The sequence below is a fragment of the Perca fluviatilis genome, chromosome 3 (assembly GCF_010015445.1).
Source record: "Perca fluviatilis chromosome 3, GENO_Pfluv_1.0, whole genome shotgun sequence".
In the NCBI taxonomy this organism is placed as follows: domain Eukaryota; kingdom Metazoa; phylum Chordata; class Actinopteri; order Perciformes; family Percidae; genus Perca; species Perca fluviatilis.
In genome coordinates this window covers 17,823,639-17,844,128 of record NC_053114.1, presented here as the reverse complement: position 1 = coordinate 17,844,128, position 20,490 = coordinate 17,823,639, and the positions used below count along the sequence as shown (strand labels likewise).

Below are 20,490 nucleotides of genomic sequence, written 5' to 3'. Positions count from 1 at the left end.
AGTGGCAGAAGAGATCTCTAGAAGTCTAATCCTAGTCTAGTCTATACATCAACAAACAAGGACCACCAGTTGATGCAGCGCTCTGCTCCTTTAAGACACTGATGGATGACTGAAGACTTAAGACCCACACCGCTGTTTTATTCTTTACTGTGTAAATCTGAGAATCTCCTTCAGCATTCCTGATGGAGAGGCTTAAGTCTAACAGAGGGGAGCACGTTAACCCCACTTATGATTCCACTCTGGATGAGCCTCCTGTCTATGAGGAGAACAACTTCTCTAACGGGGAGCACCGACCGGTCCGGCCCTCGGTGGTCAGTGCCTTTGGTCATGACACTTTGGACCGAGTGCCCAACATTGACTTCTATCGCAATGCAGGCAGTATGAGTGGTCACCGGGCTGTGCGACCATCCCTGCAGGAGCTTCACGATGTGTTTCAGAAGGTGAGTGTATGTATGTCTGTGAGAGAAGTTGTTACAGTAAATATGAATGATACAGATCCCCTATTTTCTCTTCTTGTCTTTTTGTTTTCTTTGAAGTACATGTTCTGCATGTTTGTCCTTCACCTTCTGCAGAAAGTGCTTTTCGTTTTTTGTTTCCGTTTACTTTTATGCATCCGTTTTTCTTCCAGAGTCCCAAATTCAAGTCACTGACTCTTTAACTGCAGTCTTTGTTTTCTGCTCCTGACCTGCACAGTCCATTCACTCAGGTTAAAGACTCCAGACACAGTAAAATTAGACTTTTACAGTTGCTTGATCGTTCAAACATCATCACTTTCAGTGTCCACAGTTCAGTCACTAAATCTTTGCCCAAAGAAACTAAAAAGGACAGTGAAAGTTATTTCTAGAGCTCAACAGCAACTAGCACACTTAAGAGTTTTAGTGCTTTTTTTATTAGGCCATTATACTGCCCTGTGTTGCAAAAGAGATGGGGTCATAGGTCATTTGGGTTTTATAGGTTGAACTAGATTAACATTTCTGAACGGACAAAAAAACAACACAGCTCTTTTAGCAGGTCTTCCACTGCAGAAAATGAAAGAAGTGATGTGTCATTCCAGTTTTAAGACAGATACAGCGCCAATGCCATCTATCACGCAATCTTTTCTTGACAAAAAGATCTTTGTTTCATTCACCTGTGAAGACTAAATACTAGGGGTGCACCATTCAGAAAATGTCACGATACGATTCAATATTGATCTTTTTAGGCTCAAGATTCGATTCAAAATTGATTTTCGATTCAAAAACGCTTCTCGATTCAAAATATGATTCACAGTATGTAAATGTAGTTGCTTTTCCCGTGTGATTGCAGTGGACATCCAATTTAAAAAAAAAGAAAAGAAATTTAAATAAAAAAAATACAAATATGAATCGATTTTTGGAATTCTATGAATCGATTTTGAATCGGTAGAGCTTGAATCACGAGACGACTGTGAATCGATTTTTTTGCACACTCCTACTAAATACAGCTGACTCATAGTTATGTTGCCAAAGAATAACATGCATCTAATTCATTAATTAATCTAAACATCTAAACAAATTAACTGTTTACACTTTGAATGAATGAATGACCCTGACATGTTACATGTTTCTCAGATTTGAATGACTCAATAGGATACTGACATAGGATACTGCAACTGAAAGGCTGACAACTTGTTGCCAAAATCTCTTTCTTTCAAGTTAATAAAACAGATCTGAGAGGTCTCACTAAATCAAATGTCAGGCAGGAGAGGCATCTAATAGTCAGTATTCATCTTCATAGACCGTTGAAATTAGGTTGTCCTCTCCATTTTACTCTCCAGTTTACAGGGACAGACACGCCGTGGTGTAATGTCTCTCAACTGCTTTATCAATCTTCATCCAAATCAAACCACCACATTTTCCTCTGCCTCACGAAGTCTCTCCTGTGTATTACAGAGATGGCAGGAGAGAGTCAGACACATAAAAGATGACAGGACAGAAAACACTTTGCGCCAGAGATTGGGACTTTTTAATAATGATGCTGTTATTATTTCAATTGAAAAATGCTTATTAAAAAATGCTAAAAGCACAATCATCATGAATATATCCCAGTTATGTCTAATAAGATGAGTTTACATGTTCCCTTTCCATAATGTTTTTCTCAACATTTTCCCAACAGAATGGAGCGATGTCTGTGCCAGACACTGTGGAGGACGATGGCAAAGGGAGTGACGGGACCCCCTCTGATGATCTGGAGTCTGCCGTTCCCACTGACGACGAAGGAGCAGTAAAGTTTGGCTGGATAAGGGGCGTCCTGGTGAGTTATGTTGGGTCATGACGGTTGGGCCTCCCTGTGCTTTATAGAAGCAGTGTCGCTATATAACTGTGACCTGGCAAGACGAGGCTCAATAACACATCAGGGTCAAGTTAGACTTCGAAGACCAGAGTCTGGGATTGATTTGCATAAGAGCTGCTGGTTGATCATCCGTGCCGCTGGCGCGAATGCTGTTTAGTACTTTTTAATTGAGATACAGATGTTTCAGTTTGTCATTGGAATGGAAACTATGGATAAAACCTCTATATGTTCAAGTATGCATCTCATTAACGTGACTGTGTTTTTTTTCACTTGACATAATGATAAATCATGACTGAGGACTTTGAACTTCAATTGTTCTTCTCTTCCACAGGTGAGATGCATGCTGAACATCTGGGGTGTCATGTTGTTCATCCGTCTGTCCTGGGTTTTTGGCCAGGCAGGCTGGGGTGAGTAAGACAAGGATGCATGTTTTTGCGGGACTTTTTTAAAAGCCAGTGTTTTGAATTCAACTCTCGACTCGCCTTTTATGCAGACATTTCACTCATAACAGACACAACAGAGCAACCGCAGCTGGCACCGACAGTTTAAACATGATCTATAACTGCATATAGCCTGAGATAATAGCTGTTTTATTTTTACGCAGCTCAGGGTAGGTTGGGAACTTTTGCTAATGTGGGCCTTAAAAATCAACCATCAGTTTAACAACAATTATTTTTCAGGTTGATATAGTCGCCTGGAGCAACAGCTGACAGATCCTGCATGTCTGTGTTTTGTAAAATGAGGGTGCTGTTACCAGCAATTCTAGGAACTATAGAGACAATTATTAAGGATTATATGGTCCTCCACTTATTAGCAGGGAGTAATGTGTGGGAGTGTGTGTGTGTATGTGTGTGTGTGTGTGTGTGTGTGTGTGTGTGTGTGTGTGTGTGTGTGTGTGTGTGTGTGTGTGTGTGTGTGTGTGTGTGTGTGTGTGTGTGTACAAGAGGTATGGAGAATTGTGTGAATGGGTTTATGAGTGTGTTCATTGCTTAAGAACCTATCGATCGGCAGCAGCTTTTGTTCAGGCGCCGTAACTAAATGGTTTTGAAAGGCAGAAAAAGCTGCAGGCAGATGGTTATAACTTATGGCCTCCAGGCTTCTCTGGGACTTTGACTCCCTCACTGTTTAAAGGTGACTGTGGGGAGGAGGGTTATATTTCACAATCAAAGTGTCCCATGACTTGCCACTTAGTTGAATACCTGAGTAATTTTTCAGTTGAAAAATAATCATTTTTTTCATGTGTACATTTCAGGTCTGGGAATTGTGGTTATTGCTCTCAGCTGTGTGGTCACCACCATCACTGGCCTTTCCATGTCAGCCATTTGTACTAATGGTGTGGTCAGAGGAGGTAAGACAATGCGTCATCTACACTCATGATCAACCCTCATGTTCACAACATTTTCTTTACATTACATTTCATTTAGCGACTTCCAATAAGTGCAATCAACCATGAAGGTATAAATTCAGTGCAGCAAGAATCACATAGAAGTACAGGAGCTTCAAATAAGTTTTTTTAGCCATCATCTTCTTAGCCAAAGTGCAGTCTTGGAACAGATGTGTTTTTAGCCTGCGGCGGAAGATGTGTGTGTGTGTGTGATTAGGTGTCCCTCGCAGTGAGGAAGCATCAAGCAGAATGGACAATGCAGAGCGGAGTGGATGAGCGAGGGTGTAAGGTTTAACCATGTCCTATTTGAAATGTGTGGCCAGTCTGGAGCCACATGCGATTTTAGAGCTACCAAATATATTAAACACAAGTGTTAGCCTACATACCACCAACCTTCCATAGGTTTGGTTCTACAAAAGACTAACGATAAACATGTAACAATAAACACAAGAACACTCATTCAGTGTAAACCTACAGTACATTTTATTTATCACTGCACATAATTTAATATTGGCCACCCTTGATCCCCCACCCCCACTTAGAACAGCCACTGTAACCTGGGCCTAAATAGTGTGATTTATGCTTCTGCTTCTGCCTGACGTGCACCTCTCGAAAAATGTAACTACACATCGCGGCGACGCACATCGCTCGACCGTGGCTTGGTAGCGTTGTATTTCCCTCTACTCATTTCTTCTTCAACATGAAATCAAGGAGAGGGTTAACTTTTCCTGCTACAGATTTCCCACCTTGGTCAGAAACCACAGGATACGGGGGAGACACTTTGTTTCTCTCACTATGACTCTAGAGGAGCCTTTCTCAAACTTTTTTGTGCCGAGGCCCAGTAATGTTTGGCCCTCATCCTCTGGTAATTTAATTAATTCTTCACAGTTACATTTTAGATGCACAGAGGTTAGAGAAACAACCCTGAGGTGTATTGTTTCCAGATTTTGGGAGCAGATATTAGATGTGGAGGGTCTGGGGGTCTGGGGGTATATGATGCAGTAAGGTTCTCAGGCATTGAGAATCAGAAAAATGTTTGGGTCTCTGGTCTCTGAATGAGACACCGTTTAGGGAAACGGCCGTACGCTGCTCTTCATCAGAGGTGCAAAACCAAAAGTACAACAGAAATACACTTCTGCCGCAGCATGCACATAGCTGAGCGTGTCTATTAGAATTACCTGAAGCTGCTACACTGACTGTGGAAGCTGCGCTGCTCGTCTTGAAAAAGCGATAGTTCGTCAGAGCTCCATGTGTTTGAGCCTGAACCATAGACTGTAAACGTCACGTCACGGGAACTTTAAACATGATGTAGCAATATTAATGGGCACTTAAACTTTGTACTACCTATATTTAAAATAACAAATGGCTGAAGCCCCGGAAAAATGACGTGGTGACACCAATGGAGTTTCCTGAACAGAGGGAGACACCTCTTTTGATTACAGCCACGACACTGCATGCCTCCCTGTCACTGCTGCAGCCCCGTCGGTGCAGACTCTAATACAGCCGTACCAAAGCAGCCCATGCCCGGTTATTTAGCCTATTTTTTTTTTTTTGGGGGGGGGGGGCACATAGTTTGAGAAAGGCTGCTAATCACCGTCACTCTACCACTCGCTCTACCACACACTCCCCACGAGCACACACATGCCGGCCCTGCTATTTTCTTAAATAGATTGATGCACACACCAATGCCCAAGTTTAAGCCTCAGGCCACTTCCATAGGCTACGGTGAAAGCTCTGCATGGAGCCTCCATAGATCCATAAATCACGCGGTGCACTGGCCAAACTTGATCTCCCCTTAGAACCGCCACTGTAACCTGGGCCTAATTCGTTCGCAGCACAGTACGTACAAGTAGTGTCTTGAAGCGGATGCGGTCAGCAACGAGTAACCAGTGAAGGGAGCGGAGAAGCGGTGTAGTGTGAAATTTCACAAACCTTATCCACTCTTAACAGATACTCAACAACTGAGCCAACAGTTTAAACATTATGTATCAATGTATAAAACTTGAGATAACACACGCTTACCCTAACATAAAATCATTTACTGAGACAATGGAATGACCAGGAGGGCAGTTTGTGTAGATAAGACACAAGGCTCAAAACGCCACCTGAATATCACCTCTTGAAGCCTTTTCTCTGTTTTACAGCCTTCACATCTTGTCCTGACATTAAATCAGTGAATCAGTGATGTGGTGATTAATCATCCACCACTGTTACATATATGTGTGCTTCATTCTGTCATTTCAGGAGGAGCCTACTACTTGATATCTCGCAGTTTGGGACCAGAGTTTGGCGGGTCGATTGGTTTAATTTTTGCCTTTGCCAATGCCGTGGCTGTAGCCATGTATGTGGTGGGATTTGCTGAGACGGTGGTTGACTTGCTCAAGGTGTGTGATGTTATACTGTAGAGGGAATTGATTATAAGATATCCAAGATATTTGACTATGCACTTATCTGTGCCTCTACCATCCCGTCAGGATAACGACGCCATCATGGTGGATGAAATCAATGACATCAGAATCGTTGGATGTATTACTGTGGTGTTGCTGTTGGCCTTATCGGTTGCTGGAATGGAATGGGAGGCCAAGGTAAGAGATGAACATTATGCTAGTTGTACACCAATAATCTGGGCTTGTTGTGGTAAAACGTCTAACCATAACTTTATTGTTTTGTCCACATAGGCACAGATTCTTCTACTCGTTGTCTTGCTGGTGGCCATAGTGAATGTATTTGTAGGAACTGTCATCCCTGCCACCACTGATAAGAAATCTAAAGGCTTCTTTAATTATGACTGTAAGACACCCTCTCCCAACTAACGCACAGCTTCAGTAATTTAACTCAAAAATGTAAAAGATATGACTTCTAAAGTTCTTCCTTCCTTTCCATTTCTCTTCCCTCTCTCACAGCGAAAATCTTCTTAGAAAATTTCACGCCAAGTTTTACAGAGAATGAGAATTTTTTTTCAGTGTTCTCCATCTTTTTCCCTGCTGCAACCGGGATCCTGGCTGGAGCCAACATCTCTGGCGACTTGCGGGTAACTTTTTCATACAGAGGTCATTGCATAAGAATCATTAGCTGCTGTGGTACATGCTGTAGGTTTCTAAACAAAAGGCTGCAAGTGATTAAAAAATAAACCACTCAATTTTGTAATTTTTATTCTTTGAATCATGGGATAGTATCAGAAGCTTTTTGAACTTTATTTATTTAGTAATTTCCTTTAAAATGTTAATGTTATTTTACAGGATCCCCAGGCAGCCATACCTAAAGGTACCTTGCTGGCCATCCTGATAACTGGTATCACCTACTTGGGTGTGGGTATCTGTGTCTGTAAGTAGTAATAGTAGTAGAAACTGTACACTAATTATGCATTTGTGTTTTGGACCATTGGAATATAAAGTATACCTGGGAGGTAGGTTGTTAGACTTAAAAAAAAAAAAAAAAAATAAGACCTAAGCATCTGTTCTTCTTCTCTAATTTGTCAGCTGCCACTGTTGTCCGTGAAGCCACAGGAAACATAAACGACACCATAACTGCCGGAGTATCATGCAATGGTTCAGAAGTAGCTGCTTGTGAGCTCGGCTGGAATTTCTCTTCCTGCGCAGTGAAAAAATGCGAATTCGGCTCGCTGAACAACAATCAGGTACAGAGCCCTTCAAACTCTAATTCGCACTTAAGAAGGAACTATTTTTTTCATCTTGAATGCTTTCCTCTCCTCACCTCTGGTTCAGGTGATGACCATGGTGTCTGGGTTTGGTCCCCTCATCATTGCTGGAACGTTCTCAGCCACCCTTTCATCAGCTCTGGCTTCCCTTGTCAGCGCTCCCAAAGTCTTCCAGGTCAGTAGTGCACCACGTTTTCTTTTTTTCTAAAAACAGTGCAACTGCAATGTTAACGTTTTAGAGGAACTCTCCACTGAGATCCAACTTCTTGCTCTTAACTCATGAAAATTAAAAATATTTTCTAACTTAAGCTCTCTCTCTCTTTCCCCTTAGGCACTGTGTAAAGACAACATCTACAAGATCCTGCACTTCTTTGCCAAAGGATATGGCAAGAACAATGAGCCAATTCGTGGCTATGTCCTCACATTCTTTATTTCTGTGGCCTTCATTCTCGTTGGTCAGTTCAATTGTCTATCGTGGCCTGGCCATAACATCTTGTACTTTATATTAAAATGTATTTTAGGCTTCAAATTAACAAATATGCCAATAAGCTGTTCACTGTTATGTCCATGTTATGCATTTTCAAAGAATCCCAATTTGACTGAGGTTTTTATTGATTTTTGGTCTCTGTAGGTAATCTTAACACCATCGCTCCTATCATCTCAAACTTCTTTCTGGCATCTTATGCTCTCGTCAACTTCTCCTGCTTCCATGCCTCTTACGCCAAGTCTCCAGGTGGGCCTCTACAGACAAAGTAGCTTATAAATAAAAAATTCTACTTGTTTCATCCATTGATACCTCAGTTTCTTTATGGGAATTATGTACAAGTATATGTATATATATATATATATATATATATATATATATATATATATATATATATATATATATATATATATATATAATTAAAACAAGGCACCATCACAAAAAGCATTTGTCCAAGAGTCTGCAGTTACTAAATGTGGCCTATCTTCTGTCATGCATTTCCCAGGATGGAGACCAGCATATAAATACTACAACATGTGGCTATCCCTGTTGGGCGCATTGCTCTGCTGTGTTGTTATGTTTGTTATCAACTGGTGGGCTGCTCTAATCACATACGGCATTGAAATCCTACTCTACATTTATGTCAAAGTCAAGAAGCCAGGTGAGCTGCATCATTTATGTGTTTGTATGTTTGGACGTGCATTCATAATGCCTGCATGAACTAACCTGTTAGGACTTTTAAATCCTCTCTAGATGTGAACTGGGGTTCGTCCACGCAGGCGGTGACATTTGTGAGTGCAGTCAACAACGCTCTGTCTCTGTCTGGTGTAGAGGATCATGTCAAGAACTTCAGGTAAAAGGGTGCATTACGTAACCGTGGGTACAAATATACAATACTTTTCATTTATCTTATACTTATCAGTATGACATATACAAAGCTGAAATATTCAAATCAAAAGGACATTTTCAGAATCCTAAAATACTGAGTGATATTGTAATACATGCTTGTTTTTCTCAGGCCTCAGATCTTAGCACTATCAGGTTCAGCACGGGCCAGACCAGCTCTCCTGGACCTGGCTCACTCCCTTTCTAAGAACTATGGACTCTGTCTCACCTGTGAAGTGTTTGTGGTACGGTTATATTGTAATCTCATTATTTGCAAATGCAAAACAATGGATATTACCAAGGCAGCACATATATCGTCTTTTCTAAATCTTCATTTAAATACCAAACCTTCTATTAAAATCAAGCCTTGCACATCAAGCAAACTTACATTGGGCTGGGTTCAGACTTCACATATATAATCAAGCAAATATCAAGCAGGGATGAGGAAAATGCCAACTGTCTGGATGCCTGAGACTAAAGTTTAGGGTCAGTTGTGTCTTCTGAAAATGAAAAAGATGTATTTCTCCCTCTTTCTCTCTCAAACACACTCACACAAACACTTCCACTCACATGCAGATGTATGTTGTGATCTCTCCAGGGCCCGAGGTCAGAGGCCCTCGAAGAGATGAATGCCGCTATGGAGAAGAACCAGCTATGGCTTAGGAAGACCAAACGTAAGGCGTTTTATGCTGCTGTGGCCTGTGACAGCTTCAGGGAAGGGACTAAGAGCCTGCTGCAGGTCAGTGTGGTCATGATTTACGACATGTTTTTCAACTTCAGAAAAATCCATTCAATTAATGTGTAACTGGCGAGTTTTGATCAATCAGCCTTTTTATTATGTGTCACGTGAAATCATATAAAATGCAATGATTGAAGGGAGCCAGCAGATTTAAACATTGAACAGGTTGACCCATTTCATCTATTGTTGTGTTATGACTTGGCCCAGATATGTCTTAAGGTTATGGCCAGGAAATTACTGCAGGAAGTAGAGAGTGTTAATATACCAGTTTTACATAGTTTTTACAGTTAATGAAGAGCATGAAAAAAATTGTGATGGCTCTGGTTATCACACTTTGGAGATAAGCCTCATTGTAAAGATTGCTTACTTCAAACAGCACGGCAGACTAAAAGCTATAATAGATTAACACAGCATTGTCCCTGCAGACAAAGTAAGACCTATGATCTGGATGGATATAATTTCTGCCAGTAAAACAGCTTCTGTTTCCGGCCTTCTTGTCTTGCCACTTTTTTTCCTCCTCTAGTTAATAAAAACTCCAGTTTTTTTTGTTGCTTCAGTTAACTGATTTAGGGTTTTATCTTTATGCCATGGGTGTTGTGCTTTTCCTTACAGGCTTCTGGTCTTGGCCGTATGAAACCTAACACATTAATGGTAGGCTTCCAGAGAAACTGGAGAACTGCGAGCACAGAGGCAGTGCAGAGTTATGTGGGAATGCTGCAGTAAGTCACAAATAGATACACAAGCACACATGATAAAAATGTACCCAGAAATTAAACATAAATAGGAGATCTTTGTTTTGAATTGGTGTCCTCATTCTCCTTTCCTTTTTGACAGTGATGCGTTTGACTTTGAGTATGGGACAGTGATGCTAAGGATGGACCAGGGTCTTGATGTTTCGCACATTGTCGAGGCAGAAGGTCAGTACAACGTCTTAAGGCTATTATGTGCTTAAATCTGCAGGAACTCCTGCATCAGTATAACAACAACTAGGTTTTATGAAGTACTTCTTAAGCAAGCTGCCCAAAGGTAGGTTAGGTAGGAGGATGAAACACTAGGACAGGAAATAAGTGGCCTCAAAACAGCAGCCTGAAATAAATGAAGCAGCAAACAATGATACAACATAGCAGGAAAATGAAGAAACCTCATTTATAAATAGGTTTTAAGATAATAAGATACAGAAAGAGTGGCAGTTGTGGTGACTTTGAATACATTTTGACTGTTCTACTAACTATCAAAAGTGAAAATAAAAACTGCACTGCTGCTGAACTTTTATTCTTATTAACAACTCACAGCAACCGACTACAATAAAATAACACTTATAAGACAGGGCACTTTGTTCTGTACATTTTGAATGAATTATTTATGAAGATCAGGTATATTTAACAGATAAGATCAAAATTACATATTTATCATAAAACCGGAAATCTGATAATGTCTTTCAGAGGAGATGCTAAAGGCAGCAAAGGAGCAACAGGCACTGGACAATGAGATGATGTCGAACGGAGGGAAAGCAAGAGGACTGTTCAGGAAGTCCAGGAAATCCTCTCAGCAAGTGCTCACGACCAGAGGTATCTCTCTCTAGACGTTATTTCTCTCTGTTCAAATCTTACCTGACATTGCAGTCTAAGCTATGTAAAGCAACAGTTGTGTCAAAAGATGAGTGTAATCTTTAAATATAAGGGAAAAGGAGGTATCTATCTCACTCTGCCCAACTGAGATAACATACATTTACCAAATGAAACCAATGACACACATCTTTTTTAGAAAGTTCTCCTCACTCCACTTTAAAAATATAATTGAATCAAGCGCTCCCACTAAAAGATGTCTCTGAGAGCGTAATCCAATAATATGGTCCCTTTCGTTCCAGTTTGAAGAACAGCCCTTAAGAGCAGCCCTTTAACCCAGACAGCACGCACACACACGCGCGCACACACACACACACACACACACACACACACACACACACACACACACACACACACACACACAACACACACACACACACACACACACACACACACACACACACACACACACACACACACACACACACACACACACACACACACACACACACACACAACTGAGCTCCCTCCTTGCAAGACTGCAATGGTCATTAGTATGCAATCCCACTCAGTGGAACATTAAACCTGAGAGATGGCTGTTCCTGCTGATGTAGAGTCAGCTCTTAATGTTGATTTGCACTATTTTTTTTATCAAACTTAATTTTCCATGCTCAGTCAATGAATTAGATTCCCTCCTACTGTTCCTCTCCCTTATCCACTTCTCATTTCTTGTATCGTTTTCTCTCTCTCTCTCTCTCTCTCTCTCAGTGTCAGTGTGCGGCCCTCCGCCCCCGCAGGTTGCCAAGATGAATGAGAGGCTGTTGGAGGCCAGTGCTCAGTTCCATAAGAAACAGCCTAAAGGCACCATTGATGTGTGGTGGCTGTTTGATGATGGAGGTAGGTGTTGGTTCCCCTATAGGCACTCTTCTCTTTATGTATCTTGCCATAAAGATTGTACCAGATACGGGCACAGAGAAGCACCACATTCTCCTTGATACTAATGCAGAAAACCTGCAGATTGACGAGAGCTGAGTAAAATAAATAACACCTGAACAATAACAATAACAATTATTTAATAAAATAAAACCAAGAAAAGGTGGTAAACTAGAAGTCAGACATGCCAGATCTGGGTCACAACCAAAATCGTAAGAGTTGTGTCTTGGCCCAAGCTTGATCTGTCCACCAAACACATGGAAGTGTTTGGGATCTCATAACAGACAAATGACAAGTGCAAAAACATAACCACCTTTGCACATGTGAAATACCACAATATTTATTTTGTACAATAAAACAAACTGGATTCACTAGTAAAAAAAAAAAAAATGTTTTTTAAAAAGCATTTCCCTTCTCTCAGGTCTGACCCTGCTGCTCCCATACATCCTCACTACCAGGAAGAAGTGGAAAGACAGTAAATTAAGGATCTTCATTGCAGGGCAACCTGGGCGCTGTGAGCTGGATAAACAGGAGTAAGTGAAAAATAATAATTAGCCTACAATTAATGCTTCAATATCAATTTTAGCTTAATGGGTAGATTTGGGAAATAAACTGGCAAAATCCAGATCTAAAAAACAATGAGCCCACAACATCCCTTTAACTGAAAAATAAATACCATGCAACATCATGTTAGGAACGTATTTTGACCAGGGGGGAGCGGTCTTACTAATGTGACCAGCTTATAGGTCCATGGTGACCAGACGTCCCCGTTTTTGGTGGTCTGTCCCCGTTTTTTAATGTGCGTTAAAAACACATAGCAAGCCTTGCTATTTTGAGTAAAGTGTTGTCAGGAAAAACCTGGTTTTGGTTGACTTGACGTCTCATATCGCGTCGAGCTCTTTTGCGGCTCGCTCTCTCAGCTCTTTTGTATACGGTTTATGAACGCCCCACACACACAGGCTACGGGACACCACTTAACTGTCCCACTTAATTGTAATTCTGCTTAGCGCTGCTCTGTAGGGTTTGGTAACATTTTAGGCCTACCTTAGAGCAGCTTTTATAGGCCTACATGAGCTTGTCTTTCCATTTTCTTTAGTAGCCTACTGTATCCAATATTAGGCTACATATGGTTTTACACCAGTCACTAAAATGTATGTTTTTAGGCCTTATAGCTTAATCATTTAATCTGAAAAAAAGGTTAGGCTAGTAGCCTACCCAATTTTACCAGTATGTCTGCACATCAGTTTATTGGGCTACAGCACAACAGTTACAATGGTGAAATTACAATAAACTGGAATTTTCCCCCTGTTTTCTTTAATAGGCCTAGTAAGGATAGGCTTATTTTAATGATATTTGGCGCTAAATTCAAATTGTCCCCGGTTTTCATTTGAGAAATCAGCTCACCTTATTATATAGGCCGACGTGCATGCGCTTAAACCCCTATCGAGCTTGTCATATAGGCTACGATAACAAAATGCGCAGTTTAATGATGATTTACCTACATAACATCGGTAAACGCATACTTACCGTTTTCTTCCTCTGAAAGTGCCTTTCCGATGCTGTCCTGTCCCCCGGTAAACTGTAGGCCTTATCCAGTCTGGAGCTCTGCTTCTTTTCGGGGACTTTTGTACAATAAATTCATACTCTTAGATCCAGTATTGATAGTCTTGTTGTGGATATTTGATCCATTATCGACCATTAACGTTGTTAGCTTTGTTGCTAATATATATATATATATATATATATATATATATATATATACATTCCCATGAGAGTCTAACCAAATCGGATTTTCGTTTACGTCTGTGTGATGTGCGCATACTTTACTTCCCATCAAATACGGTCGGAAAACGCAGAAGTGACTGGACCGAAATGCTCTCTGGCTCATTGTAGACAGGAACTGCTTTGTTAATAAGTTTAAGGCATTGGTTAAAGCTGCAGGGCCTGGAGCCACCACCAGGGGGGGCTGCAGCCCCTACAGCTCCCCTACTTCCAGCCCCTGTGCCAACATGTAGCCTACACTAACTTAATCAGTGTATAATAATCTGTTTTGCAGGATGAAGTCTCTGTTGCACAAATTCAGAATTACCTGCACTGACATCAATGTCATTGATGACATCCATGTCCAACCCAGGGCTGACAGGTAATTGCATTTTTGCAGTTATAATAGTGACAGCTGACCAGATGGTGCTACAGTAATAGTAAAATTGAATCACCTCATAGAATCCGCATATTATTATTATTATACGATTAAAAAGAAGAATATTTTCCACAGTGAGCTCATGTTCTTAATCTGCTTTCCTTCAGCTTGAAGAAGTTAGAGGAGATGATTAAGCCTTTCTGTCTGCATGAGGGGTCCAAAGACACTGCTCAGGCTGAAGCCATGCGGAAAGAGCAGCCCTGGAGAATCACTGACGAAGAGCTGAGCACCTTTGAGGAGAAGGTAAAACCACTGACACTAAGTTAAAACTGTACATACAGCATACACATATACAAGTTTGGTCCTGATATGGGTGCGTTAAACAGCCAAATTAGGTCAAATTTGTTGTTAATAAGTAGCTGCTGCTGTTTTACAGACCAACCTCCAGGTACGGCTGAACGAGGTGCTTCAGGAAAACTCTAAATCAGCCAATCTGATCGTTGTGTAAGTATAATCAGCTGTTGCCTGAGTAACATTGAAGTGCCAAGCTTGGAAGACACAGTGTCTGACATACTCTCTGTACCCTCACCCCCCTGCAGGAGCATGCCAATTGCTCGTAAGGAATCTGTCTCTGATTTCCTCTACATGGCCTGGCTGGACATTCTGACAAAGGACCTTCCACCCACCCTACTCATTAGAGGAAACCACAAGAGTGTGCTTACTTTCTATTCCTGAGCAACTTTACAGGCTTTAGGATAACTATAAAGGAAATAAATGGAAGCAGGCTACCATAATGATGGCCCAGTGTAAAGCATACCAGAACCTCGGATGATGTATTTCAGACTAACACCACAATGTAACACATGCATTTTTAATTAAGTTCTGATGAGGGCATTTATACTCACAAATGCTAAGACAAGAAAAGAAAAAATATATATATATATATTTAAATATATAAAATAATACATAAGAAAGGCAGAGACACAGGCAGAGTCACAAGGCTGCTTTAAATGGTTACACTGAGTGACTGCATTGCCAGCTGCAGTGATTGTAAATGAAATGTATATAGTAGATGAATTCACTAGTGGATACTTTTGGATCAAAAACCCCTTCCTTTCATCAATGATTAACAGCCTCCATGCTTTTAAACCATGGTAGTAATTGTTTGATTCTTTTTTAAACATTCCTTAATATTGACTGAGTGTAAAACACTCTGGTATCATGAAGCTGTTTAAATGTTCCACATTATAGGCTACTGTTTAAATGTGTTTAATGTTACTATCACAGCACACCTTTTGTGAGATAAATGAATGTAAAGCCAATTCGTCTGTATATTTTTACCTATTGTCTGTCCTTCCTATTTGCATAATTGTGATTACCTGAAATAAAGGATTTATACAATTTTGAGCTGTTCTTATTCTTCTCTGTGATTTATTAGGTGATTAGATAAGATAGCGTCAGATATTGTTTTTTGTTAATAATAATAATAATAATAATAATGTATACTTTATTAATCCCGCAAGGGGAAATTACAATGTTTTCACTCTGTTCTTATTACACACAGGCCTGAATTACACACATGCTCAGGACCTATACATGCACTAATGGAGAGATGTCAGAGTGAGGGACCTTATCCCTTTGCCAGCAGGGTCGAAACGTTGCCTTTGTATTAAAAAATGTATTAATTATTTTTATAATACATAATTTTATTATTTAGAGTGAGGGAGCTGCCCATGGAAAAGCACCCTGAGCAGCTGGGGGTTCGGTGCCTTGCTCAAGAGCACCATGGAAGTACCCAGGAGGTGAACCGGCACCTCTCCAGCGACCAGTCCACCACCATACCTTGGTCCATATGGGGACTTGAACCATCAACCCTCCGGTTCCCAACCCAACTCCCTACTGACTGAGTAACCATTTAAAAAATACAAATCGAGTTGCAAGTTGGTATAGCCTATCGTAGAATACATTTCTATGATTTATTTCTATATAGGCCTACCCTATACATATATACATATATATAAATATATATATATATATAAAGAAATGATGACCGCCAAAGTCAAGATCTAATCAGAGAATTGTGAGAAATTGGCTTGGAAGAAGTATCTTTGAAAAGTATTTTAGAAGTAGGGTCAAGCGGGAGGAGAAAACGTTGTTTTTTCAAATTTTTTAAAGACACTGGACTGTATAACATGCAGGATATAGTGCACTAAGGTGCTAGTTCCATAGATGGCAGCAATGCAACTTTTTGGATGCCAGCTGCCGTAAAACCCCAAAGAAGAAGAAGAAAAAAAAAAAAAAAAAAAAAAAAAAAAAAAGAGAGAGAGAGAGAGAGAGAGAGAGAAGAAGATGCAACGTAACAGGGGGAGGAGGAGGAAGTGCGGTGCCTCTATGGCAGTAGCCTGTAGCTATATGCTGTAGTTGCTTGCAGACAACGTTAGCAAATAAATATGATACGGACGTTGCTAAGGCTAAGGGTTCTTCCGTTAAAATGCTCTGCGATTTGTGATGCTGCTCCATATGTCTTAGGCAGGGAATTTCATTTCCAGACGCCCGCTCTTTATAAAGGCAAGCAAGACTTTAGGATGGATAACGTTAACGTCTCTGCCATGTCAAGTGCTTATTGACGTTAGCTTTGCTAGCATGCCTAGCACTTTGTAACTAAAACCATACGCGTTATGTTTTTTATTATGTTGCATTATCTGTGGTGTACAGAACGCGTAAACACCTCAAACACTACGTCTGCTGTATTGTGGTGCAACGCGTAGCTAGGTAAAGTAAGGATTAATATTCTGTTTTTCCATTTTAAAGGTTACAGCTGTTTATATGAATAACTCTCGCGATAACTTGTAATGGCGCAGTGGTGACGAAAGAGTTGCCATAGTTACATAGCATACCATTACTTTCTTGCCTATTTATTTATTTATTCATTTATTTATTTACAGGTTTTCTTTTCCCAATGCATTTAATAACAGTTATGTAGCAACTTATATAAGCTATTTGAGTTACTTTCATTACGTTTTGCGTTGTGAAAGTTAAAGTATCTGTTAGGAGTTACGTGGTTTGGGGGAGGGGCTTCCACCGCGGGAAATTTCATTCAAAAGTAGTTAGGACCGCCAAAAACGGGATCGCAGAAGCCAGGACGAGTTTTTAATCTTGCAGTAGTCGGTTGTAGTTCTGTCGCTCTCTGGTTAGCAAATAGTTTGTCTTTAGTCCGTATAAATTATTTAGTGCACTATCGGTTTTTAACAGTGAAACATTTGCCAATATGCCCGTCCTAGAAGTCACAGATGCATCTGCAATCTCTCCATCAAAGAGAGCAAGGACAGAGACAAAGACTGCAGAAGATAGACCGGTCCTCAAGTTTGCAAAACTGTCTGAGCATGCCACTACACCTACCAGAGGCTCAACTAAAGCAGCGGGATATGATCTCTACAGGTTGGTTAACGTTATACTTTTTAAAATTATGTCTGGGTTCACTAATAACTTGATGTAAGTAAGTTTTTATTAGTGGGACAGAAGTTGTAACGACTTGATCTGTGTGTGTGCGTGTGTTTGTAAAAATCCAACTGTAAATTTCACTTCAAATGTTTGAACATTTAGCTTGTGCTCCTACACAGATTACATCTATTTACTAAACGTTGCCCTGTATAAAAGCGTCTGTTATATGAATATAACTTTAACAGTGCATATGATTACACCATTGGTCCTATGGATAAGACGATTGTGAAGACAGACATCCAGATAGCAGTTCCACATGGCTGCTATGGGAGAGTCGGTGAGTGTTTTACATACTGAGGCCATGGATGTATCTGGTATTACATGTTTTTCCTGTTGGGTCTATTACACGGTTTCAGTGCACGTGAATTCACGCTAAGATTATGTTACACCAGTTGCAGAACAACATGTCATAACTGTCTCATGCCGTTTTGTCATTCTCAGCACCGAGGTCTGGCCTGGCAGCGAAATACTTTATTGATGTTGGTGGTGAGTCTTTGCCTATTCAACCTACTAATGCAGGCAATTTGTTAAAGGTCCCATGACATGGTTCTCTTTGGATGCTTTTATATAGGCCTTAGTGGTCCCCTAATACTGTATCTGAAGTCTATTTCCTGAAATACAGCCACTAGAGCCAATCCCGCAATGAGCTTTCCTTAGTATGTGCCATTTCTGTGTCTGTAGCTATTGAGGAGGAGAGGGTGGGGGTAAGGTGGAGGGTGGGGGTGTGGCCTTGACCAACTGCCACTTTGCTCGTTTGAAAGCCATGATGTCTCTCTCTCATGGGTGGGCCAAATTCTCTGGGCGGGCAAAGTAGAGAAAGGGGAGGTAACCTTGCTCCTTATGACCTCATAAGGCCGGTTACACACTGCATAAGTGTCAGCCACGTGGCGCGTCCGTTTATATTTCGGCTCCCATGTTAACAGGTTAGAGCTTACACACTGCCTGCGTGAGCCGCCCCTGAGACACGTGCCTGCTAGAAATAGAACAGACGCCTATGTTTCACGCAAGCGTGTTGGAAGCGTTTCCAGGCAAAATGGAATAGGAAAATGTTTATATGTCATTTAGACACAAATGCATATTAATAAATGACATGCTGATGTTTGAAAGTCTCGAGGTTTTGACATCAATGTAGATGTAAATGTAATAAATTTCAGAGAAAAGATTTTCAAATATTGCACCTATCCTACAGAACGAAATATTCTGTAACATATTTTGCAGTCAATACTGCCGACATTGTCTTGCTTTAATCAAATCAGTAGGCTATATATAAAGATAGGATAGGCTATGATAACAACGTAGTGTGTGTTCTGAGTGACGGTCCAACATCAGATAGGCTCTTTACAGCCCACACAAAGTTGTTATAAACTGACAGCCCACTTAACAATTTTTCAGAGTTTGAATCTGTCGGCACTATGTCCAGAGATCAGTCCTCCCTGTAACTAGCAGCAGGAGCAGCGCCGCTTCAGACACGCTTCTGGTGTGTAGGACACAGAAAAAGCCATGCAGCTGAGACGGAACAGAAACGCCACGCTCGCGAGACGCGTGCAGTGTGTAACCGGCCTAAGGAGCAAGATTCCAGATCGGCCCATCTGAGCTTTCATTTTCTCAAAGGCAGAGCAGGATACCCAGGGCTCGGTTTACACCTATCGCCATTTCTAGCCACTGGGGGACCATAGGCAGGCTGGGGGAACTCATATTAATGTTAAAAAAAACTCATAATTTTCATGCCATGGGACCTTTTAACACTCGTCATGTCAGCCATTTTAATTTCTCTGTCTCTGTATGTTCTCTGCAGCTGGGGTTGTAGATGAAGACTATAGAGGAAATGTGGGAGTTGTGCTCTTCAACTTCAGCAAGGACACATTTGATGGTGAGTTGGGGCATCTGTGGAAAAAATCACTTTTTTTTTATTTTTTTTTTTTAATCAAAGCAATACTTCATCCAACAGATTAGAAGTGATTGTCTCATCTCCTTCTGTTCCTCTTTGCAGTGAAAAAGGGTGACCGAGTTGCTCAGCTGGTGTGTGAGAGGATCTGCTACCCAGATCTGGTGGAGCAAAAGGTAAACTGTACACAACATATAAATGCATACATGCACTCGGTTGCCAGTTTATTAGGTACACCTAGCTAAAACTAGCAGTTCAATACAACAGTCCAGCAATAAATCTGAGCTTCATGGAGGTTGTGATGTTGTTGAAACTTTTTTTTAGAGCGGTGTTTATTCAACTTAATGATTATTTGAGGATGCGGTTTGTGGTGCTGTTGAATTGTATTGTTATACTGACTGGTGTTTCTATTATTTTGCCTATCCCATTTATATCAGAGGAAAGGCTAAATAACAAACATCGCTGTATAAAATACAATTTTAACAACACCGCAAACTACATCCTCAAATTCATTAAGTTGAATCGGCCCCCCCCTCTAAAACAGTAAAAACTGATTATAACCTTATGAAGTTTACTTTGCAGACATTGTCAGATTTGTGTGACTTTACCAGTAGTAGTGGGTTTTATGTAATGTGAATGTCATCAGATTATAATTAATCATTAAATGGAAAAACATGCATGGCTGTGTTCTTTCAGACGCTTGATGAGACGGAGCGTGGCGACGGAGGTTTTGGATCAACTGGACGCAACTGAAAGCTTCAAATGTAACTGCAAATGTACATGTTTTTAAATATGGATTAGATGGTGTTAATAAAGTTCTTTTTTTCTTTTCTGGGACTGTCAGTTATTGGGTTCTGTCAGATGAACTTCTTGTCTGACCTCCTCCAAAGTAAAAATATAAATGTTCCCAATCACCACATGGGGGCAGTGCAGGACAAGAATTGCATCACCTAAACCACTCAACTCCCATGTCAGGTTCTGTTGGGGTAATGTGAGTTTCACAAGC

The 20,490-nt window shown here is 40.7% G+C and overlaps 2 protein-coding genes across 3 annotated transcripts; both read left to right on the top strand.

The window, feature by feature from the left end:
* The first annotated feature begins 4 nt into the window (after window positions 1–4).
* On the top strand, window positions 5–15,505 carry slc12a1 (solute carrier family 12 member 1). The gene is made up of 26 exons (XM_039794863.1): window positions 5–440; window positions 2,134–2,271; window positions 2,642–2,717; window positions 3,563–3,658; window positions 5,939–6,078; window positions 6,169–6,279; window positions 6,373–6,484; window positions 6,598–6,725; window positions 6,934–7,018; window positions 7,174–7,331; window positions 7,420–7,527; window positions 7,684–7,807; window positions 7,984–8,085; window positions 8,342–8,497; window positions 8,590–8,689; window positions 8,855–8,966; window positions 9,320–9,460; window positions 10,073–10,179; window positions 10,295–10,377; window positions 10,903–11,028; window positions 11,794–11,922; window positions 12,380–12,491; window positions 14,015–14,101; window positions 14,266–14,401; window positions 14,535–14,602; window positions 14,698–15,505. The coding sequence occupies exons 1-26, from the start codon at window positions 183–185 to the stop codon at window positions 14,831–14,833; spliced, it is 3,129 nt and encodes a 1,042-aa protein (XP_039650797.1). The 5' UTR covers window positions 5–182; the 3' UTR covers window positions 14,834–15,505.
* A 940-nt stretch (window positions 15,506–16,445) lies between these two features.
* On the top strand, window positions 16,446–20,315 carry dut (deoxyuridine triphosphatase). 2 transcript variants are annotated; one of them, XM_039794861.1, is made up of 7 exons: window positions 16,446–16,666; window positions 17,380–17,536; window positions 17,785–17,876; window positions 18,041–18,085; window positions 19,395–19,469; window positions 19,590–19,660; window positions 20,181–20,315. In XM_039794861.1, the coding sequence occupies exons 1-7, from the start codon at window positions 16,549–16,551 to the stop codon at window positions 20,235–20,237; spliced, it is 615 nt and encodes a 204-aa protein (XP_039650795.1). In that variant the 5' UTR covers window positions 16,446–16,548; the 3' UTR covers window positions 20,238–20,315. The 2 variants fall into 2 exon arrangements, with proteins under 2 accessions (XP_039650795.1, XP_039650796.1); XM_039794862.1 differs by lacking the exon at window positions 16,446–16,666 and having other exon boundaries at window positions 16,888–17,536; window positions 20,181–20,311.
* The last annotated feature ends 175 nt before the right edge of the window (window positions 20,316–20,490 follow it).